The sequence below is a fragment of the Callorhinus ursinus genome, unplaced genomic scaffold, assembly GCF_003265705.2.
Source record: "Callorhinus ursinus isolate GAN/ISIS: 27379988/994484 unplaced genomic scaffold, GSC_fseal_2.0 scaffold11, whole genome shotgun sequence".
NCBI classification, from domain to species: domain Eukaryota; kingdom Metazoa; phylum Chordata; class Mammalia; order Carnivora; family Otariidae; genus Callorhinus; species Callorhinus ursinus.
Window position 1 is genome coordinate 43,149,177 of NW_027397073.1, and position 19,492 is coordinate 43,168,668.

The 19,492-nt window shown below is 43.1% G+C and overlaps 1 protein-coding gene across 1 annotated transcript in view; it reads left to right on the forward strand.

The window, feature by feature from the left end:
* Positions 1 to 1,190: 1,190 nt before the first annotated feature.
* Positions 1,191 to 19,492, forward strand: part of CDH2 (cadherin 2) — a 209,959-nt gene continuing 191,657 nt past the window's right edge. Inside the window, exon 1 of the mRNA XM_025886760.2 lies at positions 1,191 to 1,378. Coding sequence (XP_025742545.1) covers positions 1,319 to 1,378 — 60 coding nt within the window. The 5' untranslated portion in view covers positions 1,191 to 1,318. The remainder of the gene's footprint in view (positions 1,379 to 19,492) is intronic.

The following is a 19,492-nucleotide window of genomic DNA, read 5'->3' on the forward strand; positions in this document are numbered from 1 at the left end:
ATTCCCCATCGCGGTCCAAGGAGGAACCTGCCAACCATCAAGTTCCCGTGTAAGTAATTTTATTTCCCGCAGCCCCTCCACCTGCCGGGGCGGTGCTGCGCGCACCCGACTTCCCTCCGGCGACCCCCCGCGGGCTGCAGCAAAAACGGGGTGCTTCGGGGGGGACGGGGGCGGGCGGTTGCCGTGGATCTGGCCGGCTACCGCCGCAGCTCGGTGGCCTCCGATTGGCCACGACGCGGGCGGGGAAGCTCGGCGGAGGAGGGAGGAGGAGGCGGGGGCGAGGGCGGCGGCGGGAGAGGAGAAGAGAGGAGAGGAGAGAGGGCCGCACAGCCTAGCAGCGCGTGCGGCGAGCGCCGGGAGAGTGGCGGCGGCGGCTGCGGCTCGCGTCCGTCGCGCTCGCGGAGGCCGAGCGGGGTGCGCGGGCGGCGGCGGCGGCGGGGGGTGGGGTGGCGCGCGCGAGTGAGCGGCGCCGGGCAAGGACCGGCAGGCGAGTGCCGGCGCGCGGGCAGCAGGGGTGGCCGCGGCGGCGGCTGCGCGGGACGGAGCCGCGGCAGTAGCGGCCGCGCCGGCCCCTGGCCTCGCCCCCGTGCGGCCGAGGCCGGAGAACAGTCTCCAACTCTCCGGGGTGCCGGAAAGCGGCCCTCAGCTCCCCCCCCCCCCCCCCCCCGCAACGAGGCGCCGGGCGGCGGGACTGCTGCCCTTTGTGGGCGCAGCGCGCACGGCCCGGAGCGCCCTCCCCGCGGCGCTCTCCTCGGCATCTTCGTCTTGCAGAGCGGCCCTGGAGAGGGGACCCAGAGGAAGCAAAGCCACGAGCCCGAAACCTCGCGTTGCGGAGCTCCTCGGGAGCGCCAGCCGCTCCACTTCCACCTCCGCATCCTACACCGGCCAAGGTCCCCGCCGCCTGCATCCCTCCCGGCTTCCGCTGCGCTTAGGGCCGGAGCCTAGCCGCCTGCGCTGCCACCGCGGCCGCCTACACACACACGCACACACACTCTCTTTCTCTCTCTCTCTCACACCCTCACACGCACGCCCGCCTTCTCCCCCGCCCCCTCCCCAGCTCCTTGATCTCTCGGTCTGTTTTATTACTCCTGGTGCGAGTCCCGCGGACTCCGCGGCCCGCTATTTGTCATCAGCTCGCTCTCCATTGGCGGGGAGAGGAGAGCAGCGGTGAAGGGGGTGGGGTGGGGAGGGGAAGGGAAGGGGGTGGAAACTGCCTGGAGCCGTCTCTCCGCGCCGCTGTTGGTGCTGCCGCTGCTGCCGCCGCCGCCGCCGCCGCCGCCGCCGCCTCCGGCTCCTCGCTCGGCCCCTCTCCGCCTCCATGTGCCGGATAGTGGGAGCGTCGCGGACCCTGCTGCCGCTGCTGGCGGCCCTGCTTCAGGTACGCGGCGGTCTCCGCGGGCCGGGCCGCGGGCGGGGTGGGGCGGGCGGCGCCGGGTCCCTTTGTTCCCCGCGCCGCTGCGGGGCCAGGCTGCGCACCCGGGAAGGGAGGTGCCGCACCGCGCGGTCGGGAGCTGCGCAGGCACGAGGCTCGGGCCGGGGCGCTGGGGCAGGGCTGGCCGGGCCGGCTGGTCTCCGGCGCCGCTGCCGGCGGGTCCCGAAGGGACCGATCGCCGGCCCCCTCTGTTCTTCCTTCCGGGCCGGGCGAGCTTGCAGGGGGTATCTCTGGGCAGCAGAAGGGTGAGGCAGGATAGCTCCCAGGTTTTGCAGTTTTCTGCGCTTCTCGCCCCTTGCTTTGCACTTTGCTCCGATTTTTTTGTTTATTTCTGCAGGGATGGGTCGCGAGTTTGCAGTAGGAATTCTCACTCTGGTGTCTTAGTTACGGGACGTGCCTCCACCCCACCCCACCCTGGCACCCGCGCGCCTCCCGGTGCCCGAGGGCTCCAGTGTCCTATTGTCTTTACCCCAGACCAGAGTTGCTTTCTCTTCTTGTCTTCTTGTCCTCACTGTGTTCTGTGTCGGTCCCACCTGGAAGAAAACCTCGTCCCCTTGCCCCGAAGAGTCTATGCGGGCCGGGGCCTCCGCACCCAGAGCGTGGCCCCGCACGCCCGGTATTCTGGCGGGTGGGGAGAAGTTCCGTTACTCGGTTATTATTCCTCTTCCTCTGTCCGCTGTCTCTCCCTTGCGTTAGTCCTCGGGGACGCCTTCGCGAGGAGCCTCCGCACTTTTCACGGCTTCGGGAGAGCGCCAGACAGCCTCTTCATGGAATCGGTACTAGGAGGCTTCTCCGCGGCAGGAAGCACCTGCTTCAGGCAGGTCGCAGTCTCCCTTGCCACTCCGCGCCACCGGTCCCCAGCCCGGCTGACCGACCAACTTTCCCCGCGGCGTCCGGCGGAGGATAAGCCAAGGCCCCTCCCGGCCGCCCACAGGGTCCCGGGAAGGGACGCCGCGCGCCTCAGCTCCGACCCCCGCGCAGGGCGGGGGCAGGGCGGGGATCCTGAACCGGCCCCCGCAGGCGATGGGGTTCCAAAGCGGCCGCAGGAGAGGGGTGTGTCCGCCCTGAATGCAGGTCAGGGTCTCCGGGGAAATCCGCCCAAGGGACCCCCTGCGCACCCTCGCAGCTGGGGGTGGCCAGCGGGTGGCAGCTCTGAAAAGTGCGGGCGCGGCTCGGAAGTGCCGCTGCGCCGGGGGCGGCCGGGGCTGGGACAGATGGTGCGGATCGTACTCCTCCACGGTCTTCACGGGTCACGGCCTGGCGCGCTCCGGCCGCGGCGAGGGTGGGGGGTGGGGGTGCGACTGCGGGCGCCGGGGGCGGGACGGGGTCGGCGCCCGCGGTCTTTCGCGCTTTCTCCCGCCGCCCCCTAGAGGGGTGTGGGCAGAGGCCGCTGGAGCCCTGTCCATGGTGCGCCGTGGAGCCGCGCGCCCTGCCCGGCTCTGCGCTGTCTTCCCCCAGGTCATGCTCTCCTGCTTTCCGGCGCGCGCTCTCGCTCTCTCCCTCTTACTCCGTGGCCGCCGGGGTCCCGTCTTTTCTCCTTTCTTGGGTTTCTCCTTTTGTTCTTTGGTCTCCTGCTGGTCTCTCTCCCCTTCCCCCACTCGCCAGTCCGCCCCCCTCGGCTCTCCTGACTCTGGGGTTTCAGAACTATTAGACTAGACGTTCTTGGCCTCTGCAGTTTTGGGAAGTGGTTGGAATTTCTTCTTACTGGGGGAGGAGACCAGTCAGTCACTTGCTAACAAAAGTATCTCCTGTTATAAAAACGCCCTTTATTCTTGGAGTGCGCACTCCTCATTCTTTCACCTCCTGTCACTTCCCTTATTGTTTCTTCTTTTCAAATAGGGTTTACTAAAGGGGTTAGGCTGAAGGGGAAGGAAGGAAAAAAGCTACTTCGGTGGTTTGAAGTTAGGGGGAGGGCAAGATAAACTTAAGAATCTTATGGACATCAGATATTTTCCCTTTTTTAAACAAAGAAAATGTCGTAGATCAAAAAATCTTATTTTTAAAAGCGTTAATTTTGAACATCATTGAGTGGTCTTACTAATTTACAAACAACTTTTCATAAATTTTCAGAGTGTGAAACCAGCAGTAGATGGTATTATGTTCACTAACTTTTTGATCTGAAAGTAAGTCTTAATTGAATACTGCGCAGTGAAGTGAGAGGAGCAGACATTTGTTGGTCATTTGTACTGTGGGACCAAGTGTGGTACCACTGGAGCAGTCTCATTTTCTCTTAGTCATCTGCCTTGAAGTCAGGTGTGAATTTTCTAAGTCATTTTCTTAAGCATTTTTTAAAAATAGAATTTATAAATGTCACATACTGCGCTTATCTTTACGGTCCCATGTTCTTTCTCAGTTTCTTCTAGATGGATATCATGTTGACGTTTGTAAACCCTCAGGAAAAGGGGAATTATAACTTTGTCATCAAGTTATTTGGCAGTCTCCTAATTCCTGGGTGCAAGTAAAGCAATTACATTGAATGATTTGCAAGGTCATTAGGAGTGAAAGCAGAGCAGTTTATGCAACATGAGTGTTAGGGTTAAGTGCGCCATGTGGATTGTACAACTGAGATTAGAAATGACTTTGTGCTAATGGCCTGCTTTACACACCAGAATAACAAAGATCTATCTGCAAGGTGAAAATGGCCCCTTCTGCAGTCATCTGCTATTCAAGTCTAGTTTTTTTTTGGTTTTTTTTTTTAAGGTCAGACTAAGAAGACAAGACTTTTAGGAAAGAGGATGAATAGGTTATTAGTATAGATATAGAGCAGCCTTATTTTTTCAGACCAGTTAAAGAAAAAATATTCAAAAGGACTTTGTGCATTTATGTGTTAACTGAAGTGTACCTTGTTTTACTTTGAACACTTTTATTTTTACTTTGAGAGATTATTAGTTTAGTTGTTCTCTTACTTAGAGTTATATAATTCTAGTCAATTTTGCACATTATAATATTCAGCTTTTAAGATTTTCTCTAATTCTTCCTTATTTTAACTTAGGGCATTAGCACTTTCCTTTGCACTAAAAACAAGAAAGTCAAATTTAACCATTAAATTTCAAAGATCAAAGGATATCACAAAGTTATGACAAACTTTCCTTTTAAATTATGCGAGTGACTTTCAAGGCCTTCAGTAGATTTATTATCAGGCAAAAAAAAAAAAAAAGAAATCAATTTTGTTTTTACTACCTACCCAGTAATTACTAGACTAGAAACCTGCTTTGTTTTTCTAGTTCACATTTTAATGGCATAGTTCCATTGTTCTTATTTAAATACACTTGTATGGGTTATGAAGCATCAAGGACATCACCTTGATGTTTATAGATACTCTGGATTCTTAGTCTTATCATATAAGTCCTGCTTTCAACCTTGGGTGAGGAAGTATGAAAAAAGATGGCATAAACCATATGTGATTTTCACCTGTGAAGTGTATACACTTTGAAAAGATTAATATTCAACACATGAAACATAAGAAGAAGCTTTATTTTAGGAAGTGGGAAATCTAGGATGCAGTAATCATTTTAGGTATAAAACATTTATTCTCAGTGTTTATTTGATTTTCATGTGTCTTTGTAACAACTTATTGTGAAAGTAAGGAGAATTAACATGGTTGGTATTTATGGTTTATTTTACTTAGTGGCCACAGTTATGCATATCATTGCCCTTTTCTTATCTTATGGTATGTGGTCATTACTCATAGATGGTGCATTGCCAGCATACTAGGTGTGATTTGATAAATAATAATTTGTGCATCCTAAAATATTTTATGGACACATTTAAAAGTATATATATATGGAGATATATATGTAGATAGATAATCTGTATCTCTCTATCTGTAATTTCTTAGGCCCCAATTCAAAATTTAGAATTTACTTACAGATTGTACTTTTTGACTTTCATATGTTCCTGGAAGTCTGCTCTGATCTTCTAAAAGTTCAGACTGAGATTTTAAGAGGAAATTTTTTTTAGATTGTATTTTTTGCACATAGAGACTAAAATCTTCTTGGGACAGATTATTTTGGTGACAGTATATTGCACCAAACTGTCCTTAATTTCCCTTTTCATTGAAAATTTTCAATTCTTAAATCTGTTGTGCCTCATTAAGCTTCAGGGTTATTAATCGGGAAATGTCAAGACTTAAAGCAACAGTTAATCTTGCTTTAAAATGCCTTAAAAAAAATCCTGAGTAACTCAAATCCCCATTCTGTTTTCAAAGGGATATTCTTAAGTTAGAAGAGTGATTTTTAAAGAAAAATCCTAGATGTTATTTAAGAAATGCCATGTTTGTGTATATACTCCACCATTTTGCCCAAGTTAACATTATTCAAATTTGTTCTTTTGGCTCAAATACAAAAAGTAATCAAGTTTAAGCACTGCACAGACTGGTGGTGAATTTTATCAACCATTTAAAACATATGATAGATTTGAAGTTTGGATTTTGTCATTTGAGTATTTCATATCTGCCCTTAGTATACCTTCTAAAAACCTAAGCATTTTTCAAGTTGGGTTAAGAACTATAAGTTGAAATGTAATTTGTATTATGCCGCACATTTCTGTCTTTTCCTACCGAAAACTTATTTTTGTTTTAATTTTTTAGCAAATTGTATCAGTTAATTTGAGCAGGTGCTAGTCTTTGTGTATTTAACTAAATGTAGATCAGTTTTAATTAAATAACCCTATTTATACCAGGGAAGAGGTTTATATAAATAAATGTTTTAGTTAGAGCTGTATCTTCTGCCTATATGGAGTGATGTCTTTAAAGTAGTCAAAAGGTGAATTCCGGAGCTAAATAGGACCTTTTAAAAGATTTAGATTTAAAGATTACGATTTGTGTTACAACAGAGTTTTTAAAAGGAAAATTTGGGTTATAAATGAATGTTTCTCATTTCTTATTTCTGGTTACTCTCTTTCATACTCTGTGCACTTCCTTGCCTGAGCTTCCCCTGTACTTACAGCAGCTCAAAGACCTTGGGTTGTGTATATATGTACAACATGTATGTTGAGGATTGGTATTTACACACGTGTCTTCTGCAACATTTATCACAGTTTAGCATGAAGTGTCAATCCATAGTTAATTGACACCTTTGTGTTTGCCATCCGAGGTGATTTGGGTACCAAAGGTGTAATAATTTTGTTTTGTGCAAATGAGCTGATGTTCAATAGTGTCAAGGGCAAGAGCTAGTGTCAAGGGCAGGGAGCCTGGGGTTCTAATCTAGTCCAGATGTAGTTGACGCCCTTAAACTCTCATGACCTCATTTTCTTCAATAGTAAAATACTGGGCCTGGTTGGATTAGTTGATCTCTAAGGGACTTTCCAGTTCTGGGACTCCTGGGGCTGCTTAAAAATATCCCCCAAATGACTCCTTTTCAAAGACTTTGGAATGACTTTAATTTTTAACCTGAAATGCAAAGATTTCCACATAATCAGAGTGGTAGAATATCTCTTTGAAGGTCATTAATGATAGTTTATTATATATGGTAGGTTAGAAGTCATCTCTATTTTTTATATGCTTGACTTTTAAAAATAATTTGTTTTCATTGGCAATGCTGCTTTTACCACTAAAAGTAAACTATTTTGGGGGGTTAGACTTGAAGGGGAATGTGATACTACTAAGAATAAAAATTACTCTTTTTATTCCTTACATACTTCTATGTTTCTTTGAAAGAAGATAGCTTCCATGAGAACCTTTGAATTGAGTGATATGGGTCAGCACTAAAAATATAGCCCATTGACCTAGCAAGTTATTTTTCTACAGATATGTCTGTATTCATGATGTACACATAATATATAAATATATATACATATATAACATTATGTATTGGAATGTTTATAATTACAAAAGATTGGATTAATTGTACTCTGAATGTCATTAGTAGGAATTGATTTAATAAATTATGTGTAATATGCAGTTACATTTGAGAGCCCTTGCTGGTGGAATAAAGCATTTTAGTTCTATTTCCAGGTCAAGAAAATGATTGTTAAACCACCTAATGTTTATGGCAAAGCCACGAACCTAGAAATGCTTCAGAGAAGGACAGCGAAAATGATCAGTGGGATTTCAGGGCTTCTGAATGAGGAGAAATTGGACGAAGACCATGATAGAAGCTGTAACGAAAGAATAGGTAATCAAACAATGTAGGAATAGGTTGAAGGTGACCTAAAGTAACAGTAGAACGTCCTAAAGTTGTGTCGAGAACAACCTATGGCAGGCTGAGCTACAAGTAGGTCTGAAGAAGATTGGGTAAGTTAATGGGTAGTTAAATAATAGCTTAGTTTCCATGTTGTATCATAAAATGACTATACTGTGCTGAGTTATTTGTGCCTGAGAGATTACATTAGGTGGTTTAAACCATTGTGGTATTTCTTACATTCCCTTGACTGAATATTTAACTTCTCATCTATTCCTGGTGGCAAAAGTGTGGCCTAACGTGTAGTCTAAACACCTTACTACTATCTAGAACTTGAGATGCAGAAGAATATTTAGTATAGGAATCAGATGTTGTGGTCTACTGCCTTGATTAAATAAACTGTTTAACTTGGGTTTTTCCCAAGTCGCTTTAGAAAATTAATTGTATAATGCCTTTAAAACAGCTTGAGCTATTTAAAAGGAAATGCTATTATGAATACAATATGGCAATCATATAGAGAAGTGCTTGGAGACATGCTTGATCCATGATCTGTTCCTTGGTTTTCTTTTACAAAATATACCTACATATAACAAAAATAAATAAATAAGTGCTGGAGTAATAATATATACTTCTATATATTATAATTTTAATATTTGTTTTTATGTTAACTTAAAAATTTACTTGACCATAGTGCACTTATATATATTATAGTTTTTTTTATTTTTTATATTATGGTTTTAATATTGGTTTTTGTGTTAATTTAAAAATAATTGTTTATTTGACCATCATAATTGAAAATATTTATACCCAGATTCCCTCTCCCCCGTTCTGATATATTATTTAATATTTCAGTGGATTAGTAAAAGGAATTTGTAAAAAAAAAAAAGTTAATTGAAGGGACATAACTTAGAATATTATTCCAGAAATTACTGGAAATGGAAATGTGAAATGACCATTTTGCCCTCATTATTAAAATAAATTTTGAGTTTATTCAACTTTCTTCTGTTGCATTAAATATTAAAGTATTTTTAAAAATTTATTTATTTATTTAAGTAATCTCTACACCCAACATGGGGCTCAAACTCAGAACCCCAAGATCAAGAGTCGCACACTTTACTGACTGAACCAGCCAGGTGCCCCTAAGTATTGAACTTTTCTATTACTGCTTTCAGTAATGGTTGTAAGGCTGGCCCTTTTTTCCTCATATGCAGTTTTAAGACCTCTCACAATTTATTTTATTTTTATTAATCGTCAGTAGGTCATTCATGTAACTCAGAAAAAACACATACACCAGAGAAAACTGTTAAAACTTCTGATATTTGTTGCCACCTCTTCGAACCTTTTTTTTTTTTAACTAATGTCTGGTAGTACTAAACCTTTACAATAAAATATTTTTTAATTTCAGTGAAGGAAACTAATATGTTATCCCAGTTAATTATTTCCATAACCCTGTGAGATAAAATTCCCATTTTAGAGATGATGAAAGTAGAACTCAGTTTGAGTAGTTTTTCTGAGAATCCAGAGTGAAACGATATCTGTCAGAGTAGATTGAGCCTGACTGCAAAGCACATTGTTTTCTCCCTCCCTCTACTGACTGGGACCCTTTCAATACAATGGTAGTCAAGGAATGAATATCGCATTAGAGAGGAATTTCAATTCCTCATTAGTGGGTTGATAAGATTTTTTTTTAAAATAGTTAACTTCTGACATATTCTCTATTAATTTGGCCTTAAATATTTTGACTTATTTTGGCATCTGAAGCCAAAATGTAATGTTTGGTTAGGATTTTCACTCATTTTTATAATATGTCCTCTTAGGGGCGCCTGGGTGGTTCAGTCATTAAGTGTCTGCCTTTGGCTCAGGTCATGATCCCAGGGTCCTGGGATCGAGTCCCACAAGTGGCTCCCTGCTCCGAGGGAAGCCTGCTTCTCCCTCTCCCACTCCCCCTGCTTGTGTTACCTCTCTCCCTGTGTCTCTCTCTGTCAAATAAATAAAATCTTTAAAAAATAAAATAAAATATGTTATCTTAGAGAAAGAAGAAAATATCATAGGGAAATGATTCATAATCAGTTTTATAATGTTCGTCAAATTGTCTCGATCAACAAATAATATGCTGATAAGTGTTCAAAAATAATCTGCGCGAATCCTAGAACTTAAAATACTTTCTAAAAGCCTAGAAGCCCTCAGGCTATGCATTTTTTTTCTTTTTTTTGATATTGTTTTTTTCAGCGTTCTTTTCTGTGAAAATAAATTCAAGAGAGTGGATCACCAAGTTTTGAAATATATTTAGTGACACATTTTCCCTGTTTGAATCATCTGGATTACTTTTTCTCCCAAAATGAAATTATTTGGGGTCTTTTAAAACAAATATGTCCACACCTCAAAAGGAACTACTAAAGCAGATTCATGCAAATGTTTTGTGGAGGGATAACCGATTTGTTTTGCCAAGGAGAAAGCCTAGAACTGTTTTGCTTGTAACTTGACCTATTGTAACTGGGCGGATTCAGTTGGCTTGACTGTAATCTCCAACAAAATGTCTCTTGGTTGATTGGGAAGCTATTAAGTGAACTCTGAAATAAATGAATAAAAAAACCCATTAATTTTACTAAGTTTAAAGGGGATATAATCCACTCCCTCTGCTTAACATAAATCTTTCATAAACTAGAGATTGTGACCACTTTAATTTTTTTTCTTTTGTTGTCTTAATTGGTTAACACAACGGTTCAAAGTCTGAAGTTCATTCTTTATGGCTTTCTGGTCCAGTAAATAAAGAAAAAATGTGTTTTGTGTGGCCAGAATATTAGCCTTTTGCAGCTCCTTTGGCATCCCCCCAGTGGAGTGCATTTGGTGGTAACATGTTCAAAATTAACTTACAATGTTCTGCTTCCCCAAATTATACTTTAGGGAATTCAAAATGCAGAATTGACACACACCTCAACATACACACTCACACTTTAGGGAACTATCAAATGCTTACAGGAAAGTGTACATATAAGTGGATAACCTGCTGAATATTCATAAATTGAACATACTATTGAGTCAGCACCCAATCCAGACATAGCATCTCATGAGTACCCTCCTCCAATTTTAACCATCCTCTAATGCTGAGTATTTACTTGACTTCTAGTAACATCTATTACTTTTGCTTATTTTTATGGAATCTTTGTACTTTATGAAATCCTATACTGGGCGCCTGGGTGGCTCAGTTGGTTAAACGACTGCCTTCGACTCAGGTCATGATCCTGGAGTCCCGGGATCGAGTCCCGCATCGGGCTCCCTGCTCAGCGGTGAGTCTGCTTCTCCCTCGGACCCTCCCCCCTCTCATGCTCTCTCTCTCAAATAAATAAATAAAATCTTAAAAAAAAATAAAAAAAAAATATGAAATCCTATACTATATTCCCTTTTGTAACTGGCATCTTCCACTCAATTTTAGAATTGTCCATATGTTTGTGTCATACATATGTTTTAATAGTCAGAAATTAGGAAAGATTCATGGATGTTATAGAAATCTCCAGGAAGTTAAGGAAGTTAAAAATTGATTTTTTTTTTTAAAGAATGGAGTGATTATTTCATTGCAGCTAAAATTTGCTTGCATATTTATGGTTTGTCAAGCCATGAAACACCTTTTGTGGGTGTTCCTACTCAGATTTTTTCTTCTGTAGTTCTTTTAATTTGGCAGTATTGTTTAGCCAAAAGCCAAAACCATTTAGACTGTAGTAAGTTACAGCCTCTACCAGAAGAAGGATGGAGGCAAAGAACTAAATGTCTTTTTGATTTGACGTCTTCAAGAGAGTTTTTGGGTGTTAACAGATTGTAATCTTTTCAGTGATGCTCCTTAATACCTTCTCTGAGCTTACCGATGACCCACTTCCCAATGAGGTCTTACCCAGATTTAATTTTAACTTAAAAAGAGGTTAAATGGAGGGGTTATAATGCCATAAACTGCTAGTTTTCCAGCTGTTCAGTGCATCTTTGGGTACAGTTGATCCTCTTTTGTATTTGTATAGGTTTTTTAAAGATCTGAGAGGTTGCCATGAAGGATGCAGAGTGCCATATTTGTCCCAAGATTTTTCTTTCTAGAGGCCTTTTCTTTCTATTTATAATGGTTGTTTAGTAGATCCAGATTCTAGGTGGAGGATTCCATGCATGGTGCTGAGGACTAAAGAATCAAATTCCAGCCCACCAGGGATTTCTTTGCTTCAAGGCAGTTCTAGTTTTTTTTTAACATTCTTACACGTGTGGACTTTCTTACACGTGTGGACTTTATTTTGCAGAATTTAAAGAGCTTGTACTTTTTGCATGGCTTTAGCTTATTGATAAATAATATGTACTTCATTTGTGTTTCGCCCCAACCCATAGTTTTTCTCCCATAAAAGTAATTGTTTATATTCGGTGTTTGTGTTTTTGGCATTAAATTTTATTTAAAGTCTGTCTTTTCTGTTTGACAAGTACTAAGAACATTTGGGGAGAACATCATAATCATTGATTTAATTTACAAATTGATTTATAGTTAACTTCTTTGTAAACAAAACTGGGTTATCCATGATTTGGTTTACGGTCTTTTATTTGAGGGTGTCTCTATGGAGCTGTGTTTAAAAGGGGGATACTGGTATATTTAAATGTAGATAACAGTAGACTATCTGCAGATGGCTTATAGCATTTTATGACCTAAAATAAAGGCATTTTGGAAAACAGTGAGGTTACTTTTTTAGTATTTGCATTTGTAATGGATATTGTCATGATTCTTATTCCTTATTTCCCTAAGTCTTGGTTCTTCATAATTTAAATGCATACATAATTTAAATATATATATACACACATAATATACATACATACACACATACGTATCATGTGTTCCTGGGACACTACTCTGGTCGTTGTGCCAATATATAAATTGAGACCATGCACCTCCAAACACAGCCTTCTCAAACCTCATGCTATATCAAATTGTATTTATCTGTTTATATTTTCACATTTAAATATTTACTTACCTGAAATTTCTTTTTGTATGTGGTATGAGGGTAGAGAATCTTGCTCAATTTCTCCCACCAAGATTTTGTGCACATAATACACAGACTAACACACGAGTGGCTGTCGTTGGCCAAATAAAGCTGCTCGTTTTCTGAACTGAAATGCTCCCTTTATTACGTTTAACATTTCCTTAGATTTTTGGTTCCTGTCCTTTTTTCTTTCCAGTTGTACTGATTTAGTAGCCTAGAGAGGCTGTGAGGCATTGTGTTTAAGAGTGGGGTCTCTGGAGCTAGTTGACCTGTGTTTGTACCCAGTTCTGACACTTGGGTGTTATGTGCATGTGGACAAAATGACATTTTTATGATAGTCTGTCATAAGATGGTTATGAAAAGTAAATGGGTTAATACACATACATCACTTAGAAAAGTGCTTTCATATGGTTAGCAAGGCATAAGCTCTTTAACTGAAGATTTTGGGGCATAGCCATTACCACTGTTTTATACAAACACAGTCAAGGGATAATTTAATTATTTGAATAAATTTGAGCTCTTGTATGTCTAAAGCTTTGTTCTATGTTCAGCGTGATAGCCAGATAACTTGTAACTCTGAAGGGACTATCACCCGAATGTCCCTTCGACCTCACTGGGAAACCACAATTGAAAGACACATGTTTTAACATTCTTCTTTAAATTCTAACAGATGTTGCTAGGCTGATAGGATTAGGGAAAGGGGTTAATATATATGGAGTGTATTCTGCCAGCAATTTGAATTTTGGGAATTACAGGTAATCGAACGGAAGCTATTCTGGTGTCTTCCAGGTCTGTCTCTTTGCTTCTGTGGTTTAATTATTTAATGTTCTGATATTGATGCATGCATGTGTGTGTATGCGTTGAGACTATCCTGGAACCAGACTAAGTTACTCATCTCTGAATATTTTTAACATGATGATGGGGACCTCATAGAGAGGAGGGGGTTGAAAGTAATGTTGGTGGATGCCAATACAGAATCTGCAAAAACTGAGTGAGGAGTCATTGTTCTTGTAGATTCTGATAATTTATTGGTGATTAGATGCAGGAAATGTTACTTTTAACTCAGTTTCATCCTGTCCTAATAATAGCACATCATTTTTGAGTAATTACTATGTGTGCCAGGCACTGTTCTAAGTACTTTAAGTGTATTAACTCATTTAATTCACCCAAGATTATACTCGTTTTACATATGAGGACACCAAAGCACAGATTGTTTAGAACAAGGTACCCAAAGTGATTTTGTTAAGGGAAGAAACTTAGGATTCAAATGCCAGCAGCCTGAGGTCAGAGCCTGTGTTTTGGTTTGGTATTTATTTGCATGCAGGTAAAAAAAAAAAAAATTAAGGCAGGATTGGCGTCTAGTTCTATTTTACGTATATATGAAGTTCAACCTTTTAAAAAAATTTTTTTTTATTGTAAAATGTGGTCCACGTGGAGGAGTATATAAAGCACAGTATATGCACAGTATAAAAAATAATTAGAGTATACAAATATGTCCGTGTAACTACCAGACGAGTTAAGAAATGAAAAATTGCCAATACCTTGGAAGTCTCCAGAATACTGTATCTATTCCCCCTTTTTGCCCCAGAGGTAACAACTGTCTTCATTTTTCTAATTAATTATTCATTGCTTTTCTTCATAGTGTTAACCATCTATGTATATATCCCATATATATGGGGGAGAAGAGGTGTGTTTATGTAAATGTGTGTGTATTATGCATTTATAAATGTACCATGCATATGTGTGTATTTATGTGCACGTATATATAAAATGTACTTTTTGTGATTTGCTTCTTCTGCTTAGCATTCTAAGATTCATTCAGTTGAATTGTATAACTCTAATTTGTTCATTTTCACTGCTCTAGGGCATTGCATGCTATGAATATGGTAGAATTTACTTATTCAATTTATTGTTGATGGGTTTGTGTGTGTTCAGAATTCGGCTACTGTGAACATTGCTGTACTTGCCACCTGGGCATTAAGTGTCAGGGATACTCCGGGACTGCATTTCTCAAACTTGAGCTTGTGTAAGAATAACCAGAAAGCCTGTTAAACAGAGATTCCTGGCCCCACACTCTGAGCTTCTGATTCAGTAAACCTGTGGTGGAGCCGGAGAATTTGCATGTCTAGCAAGCTCCCAGGTGATGGAATGCTGGACTGCTCTGGGATATGTACCAAGGAGTAGAATTGCTGGGTTGCAAACCAGAATGTTTTCCAAACCGGTCCACCAGCACCATGTATGTATTTCTCGTTTTTCCATGATTTTAGCATATGTGTTATAGCCAAACTTTAAAATTTTTAACTATTTAGTGGACTGCATAATTGTATCTCTTTGGTTTCAAAATACACTCTCCTGGTTACTAATGAGTCAAAGATTGTTTTGATACGCGTTTTGGCCTTTGTCTTTTCCTTGAGGTGTCTGAATGAATGCTAACCTATCAGATGAAATTTGTAATTTGTCTATAGCTTGGCCTTACTGTTTATTGCCTCTTCTTTTTGCCTAACATTTTCAGTTGTGGCGTGTATGGGATGTTGCCAAGGATTGAGCCTTCTTGAAAGCTGACTCATGTGATTAAATCTAATATTTGCTGAGTGCTTACTATGTGCCAGGCCAAGCCCTTCACCTGCATTGTCTCATGTAATCTCACATCAGCCCCCTGAGATAAGGTGGGCATTATCATCACTATCCATTTTACAGATATCTGAATGAAGCCTGGCTTAACACATTCACTCAAAGGCACGCCTCGAGGATGTGGCCAGTGGGGACTTGAACAGGGTTTTGCCTTGCTGGTTAACAACCAGTTCCTTGGAAGTCTTTAAGAGTATATGCAGTGGGGGGCGCCTGGGTGGCTCAGTCGGTTGGGCGGCTGCCTTTGGCTCAGGTCATGATCCCAGGGTCCTGGGATTGAGCCCTGCATCAGGCTCCCTGCTCAGCGGGAAGCCTGCTTCTCCCTCTGCCTCTCCCCCTGCTTGTGTGCTCTCTCTCTCTCTCTCTCTCTCTCTCTCTCTGTGTGTCAAATAAATAAATAATCTTTAAAAAAAAAAAAGAGTATATGCAGTGGGAACATAATAAGCTTCTCTGTTCTAGATTTTGAAAGATTGCAGCCTGGAGGAGGATTTGGAGTTTAGAATCCACACTTTAAGGATCTCGGTTTCAGAGAGCAGCTTTGGTCTCATGAATGGGAAAATTTAATAGACAGAGCCAGCGTTCGGATAGGATACCATGGAAGCAGGCAGTTTCTGTCACTGGCCACACGGCCCCTTGGTGGTGATTTTAAGAGATGCAAGTAACTGATAAGTGGTTGACAGTTCTCTGAATTGCCCTGTTTTTCCTGACCTCAGGCTGGCTGGGCCCAGCACCGTAGTCACCGAACAGTCCACGGGTACATGCGGCTTTCTCTTCCTAGCACCTGGGTTCCCCCAAGCACTTGGACAGAGGTGGTTGTCTGCTCTCAGACCCTCAGTGTTCAGCATCCTGGTGAGCTTGTGGCCCTGCTAGTGGTATCAGGATGTTACATAATCTGGCCTGTTTTCGATCTTTGAGCCTTAGCCTTTGAGTATTCAGTAAGAATGTAATTGTATGTGGGGCGCCTGGGTGGCTCAGTCGGTTGAGCGTCTGCCTTCGGCTCAGGTCATGATCCCAGGGTCCTGGGATCGAGCCCCGCATCAGGCTCCCTGCTCTGCGGGAGGCCTGCTTCTCCCTCTCCCACTCCCCCTGCTAGTGTTCCCTCTCTCACTGTGTCTCTCTCTGTCAAATAAATAAATAAAATCTTTAAAAAAAAAAAAGAATGTAATGGTATGTAATTTTGGTGTCTTTGAAGAGACCTAGTAAATAGTGCTTCTTATCCATCTAAGCTCTGGACAAGTAAGACAAAAGGGTCAGCAGATAGTCAAAATACAACTTTTCTTACTGACAAAGGCAAGGGTGGAGAATGTAGATTAAATATGTTGGATCTCCGAATTAATTCCCCTCCTTACCTCCCATCTTCAGCAGCGCTGGGTGAGAGCCAGCCTCCTGCCTGGGGACCCTGCTCCTGTAAGTTCACCTGTAGCATCGTGATACCTGCGGAGGCAGGCGGGCTCCCAACAGAAAAGAGATGATGAAGGTCCTGAACCCTGCATGCCCATTTATCTCAAACGAACCTGCCAGAGAGGTTGACAGAGGTCAGGAGAGCTATTGCTAATGTAGCGCCCCCTACCTGAAAGTAGGGGGTAAGGGTTCCCGTAAACCTTCCCCAGATTTTAGATTAGCCCTTGAGTTTACGTTCTTAACCACCAAGCAGGTGCTTGTCCAGAAGGTACGGCGATTGCCCGCAGTGGGGAAGATGGGCCTCTGTCAGGACCAGCCCTGCTTCCAACCTCATGAAGCCTTAGGAGATCGATAGTTTTACTTTTTCAAGAGTCCCCAAAGCTAATGGGACATGCAAGATGATCAGAGCAGTGGCTGCACAGCCCAGAGTTAGAAGGCACACCCATCTCGATCCTGGAGGATTTATCCCAGGCCAGGTTAGGACCCCACAGCCTATCTCTAAGTGTCCCAAAGACCGTAGTAGGGAGCCCATGATATCTGAGAGAAAGACTCAACAGTGGACTGAGAAAACCTTCTTCAGTTTAGCCTTCCTCAAATGCTAATCAGGCCAAGCCTCTTGTCTATAATCCCTGACCTTTGGGCTAAACACAGAGTTCAAAGAGGAAATGAAGACTTAAAGATACCGAATCTGATGGATGGAAGTTAAAGACAGGGATTGCCACCATGGGATATTCTCGAACCTTGCACATAGGGGGCAGTATCTCAAATGCCAGTTTTCTCAAGAAAAACCCAGAATGCATGGGTGGATCCCCTCCCCCGCGGTAAGTACAAAGTGCTGAATATAGCCTCCCACTGGGAGCCTTTCCCTGAAGAGTTTCGGTTTGCAACCAGCACACTGAAACCTCCTACTTTACTTTTCCCTGTGAGCCCCTGGAGATTGCCAGCCTGGTGTTGTCAGTGGCGTGGGCTCTGTCGGATGGGTAGTCGTGGGACACACTGCCTTGGGAGCAAGGTTTTCAGTCTCTTGCCACTTCTTATGGGGTTGCTTTAGCCAAAAAGGCCTTGTGCAAGGCAAGATTTCTCCTTCATTTGTAAAGACCCGTCCAGACTGCCAAGGGGCCAAACTACGGTGGCCCTCACCCAAAAGTGTTCATCATTTGGCTAAGGTCACCCCATGTGTCCTGCCCCTTTTCTGTAGATCCTTGGTCTACAGCCTTTCCTGAGGCCCCCTGCTTGCGCTAGGCCCTACCCCTGTAAATAGCCACTTTCCTGGAGAATAACCACCATAAGTTGTGGTCACACATCAAGATCAAAATACCCTGTGGTTTAGGAATTAAAGCCTCTTGATGTTAAAAGCTACCTGCCCAACTATAAAAACCAGCCACACTGCACAATCAAGGCTGCAAACCACCAAGTTGAAAAACATTCAGGGCCATAGTAAAACATCCTTTCTCCCCTGCCCGGAGACCCAGTACCTCCATGAGTATTTTCTTCCCCAATGTTGGATTCCTTTTTTATTATTTGCCGAGATCTCCAGATAATATACCAAATGCAAGTCTCTGAAGGGGCCCAATAAATAGGACCTCTCCTGCTGAACCAAGTTCTGAACCAGGTGAAATAGAAGCCAGGAGAGCCAACAGTTGGGAAAGGAGGCTATCACGTGGTTCTGGTAAAAGCTGGGCTTGAAAGTGTAGCTTTTGTCTGTTGCTAATAGGGAACCCCAGAATTCCACAGACATGGGTGCTCAGTTGCAGGCGGTTGTGGCCACCCTCCCCCAACCCCCAAATGCTGCAGGGGATCCGCGAATTCCCAGCATGGAAAATGAGATCACCACACTTGTTTTCTGCGGGCCTGTGACTCTCCAGTGGGAGGAGTAGGGGACAGAGCTGGGCACCAGCTGCCCAGATTGTTCTTTTGAATTCAGCCTTCAGATAAGTTCAGTCCATCCTTCTCTCTAGTTCAGTTGTTTACAAACTTCTCGGTCTTAGGATCCTTTTATGCTCTTAAAAGTTACTGAGTGCCCCAGTGAGCTTGTGCAATGTGGGTAATATCTGTTGGTGTTTAGCATATTAGAAATTAAACTGAGAAAAATACATATTTAATTCATTTAAAGATATTAAAATCCATTATATAGGTAACATAAATACCAATTATTATGAAAAAGAGCTGCATTTTACAAAACAGAAAAGAGAAGTTAGTGGAAAGAGTAGCCTTGCGCTTATATGTTTTTGTAAATCTCCTTAATGTCTGGCTTATCTGCTTCTGCATTTGCTCTGTTATGGTAGCACACATTGCCTGCCTCAGGAATACTACACTTCACACTTTTGAGAGATTGAGAGTAAAAGGACAAATAATGTTATTCTATTAGGAGAAGAGTTTTTGCCTTCCAGATCTCCTGGAAGGATCTTGGGGACCCCTAGCATTCCACAGCCCACACTTTGAGAACTGCCATTCAGGGTAGGCCTGACTGGTGGAGTGGAAGGAGGTGGGAGCAACATTCCTTCCACATGGAAAGAAGCTTCTGGGGGAGGGGAAGCATTCCCCCTCCACTGGTTATGCAGTGGAACCATCCAAAGGCCAGCCTTAAATCGCTCACCACGGCCACGGGTGGAAAAAATGCCAGTCTTCAGCCCCTGAGTTGAGACGGCAACTGATGATATTAGCTGTGTAACCTCTGAGTTAGCATGCGGGGCTCGAGGCTTTACTTCTTTATTGCTTAACCTATTAGAACACCACTGGGCAGGGTGCTGCTTGGGGAACAAGTTCAGGAATGACTTTGAACCCTGATGTTATTGACAGTATCGTCTTCTCACTGCAGGACACTTCTGGAAGCTGTGCTGTGAATGTTATTTTCTTACAAGAATAATGGTATAATTGGGTTGGGTTTATCTTATCAAGGACTTCAAATTAGA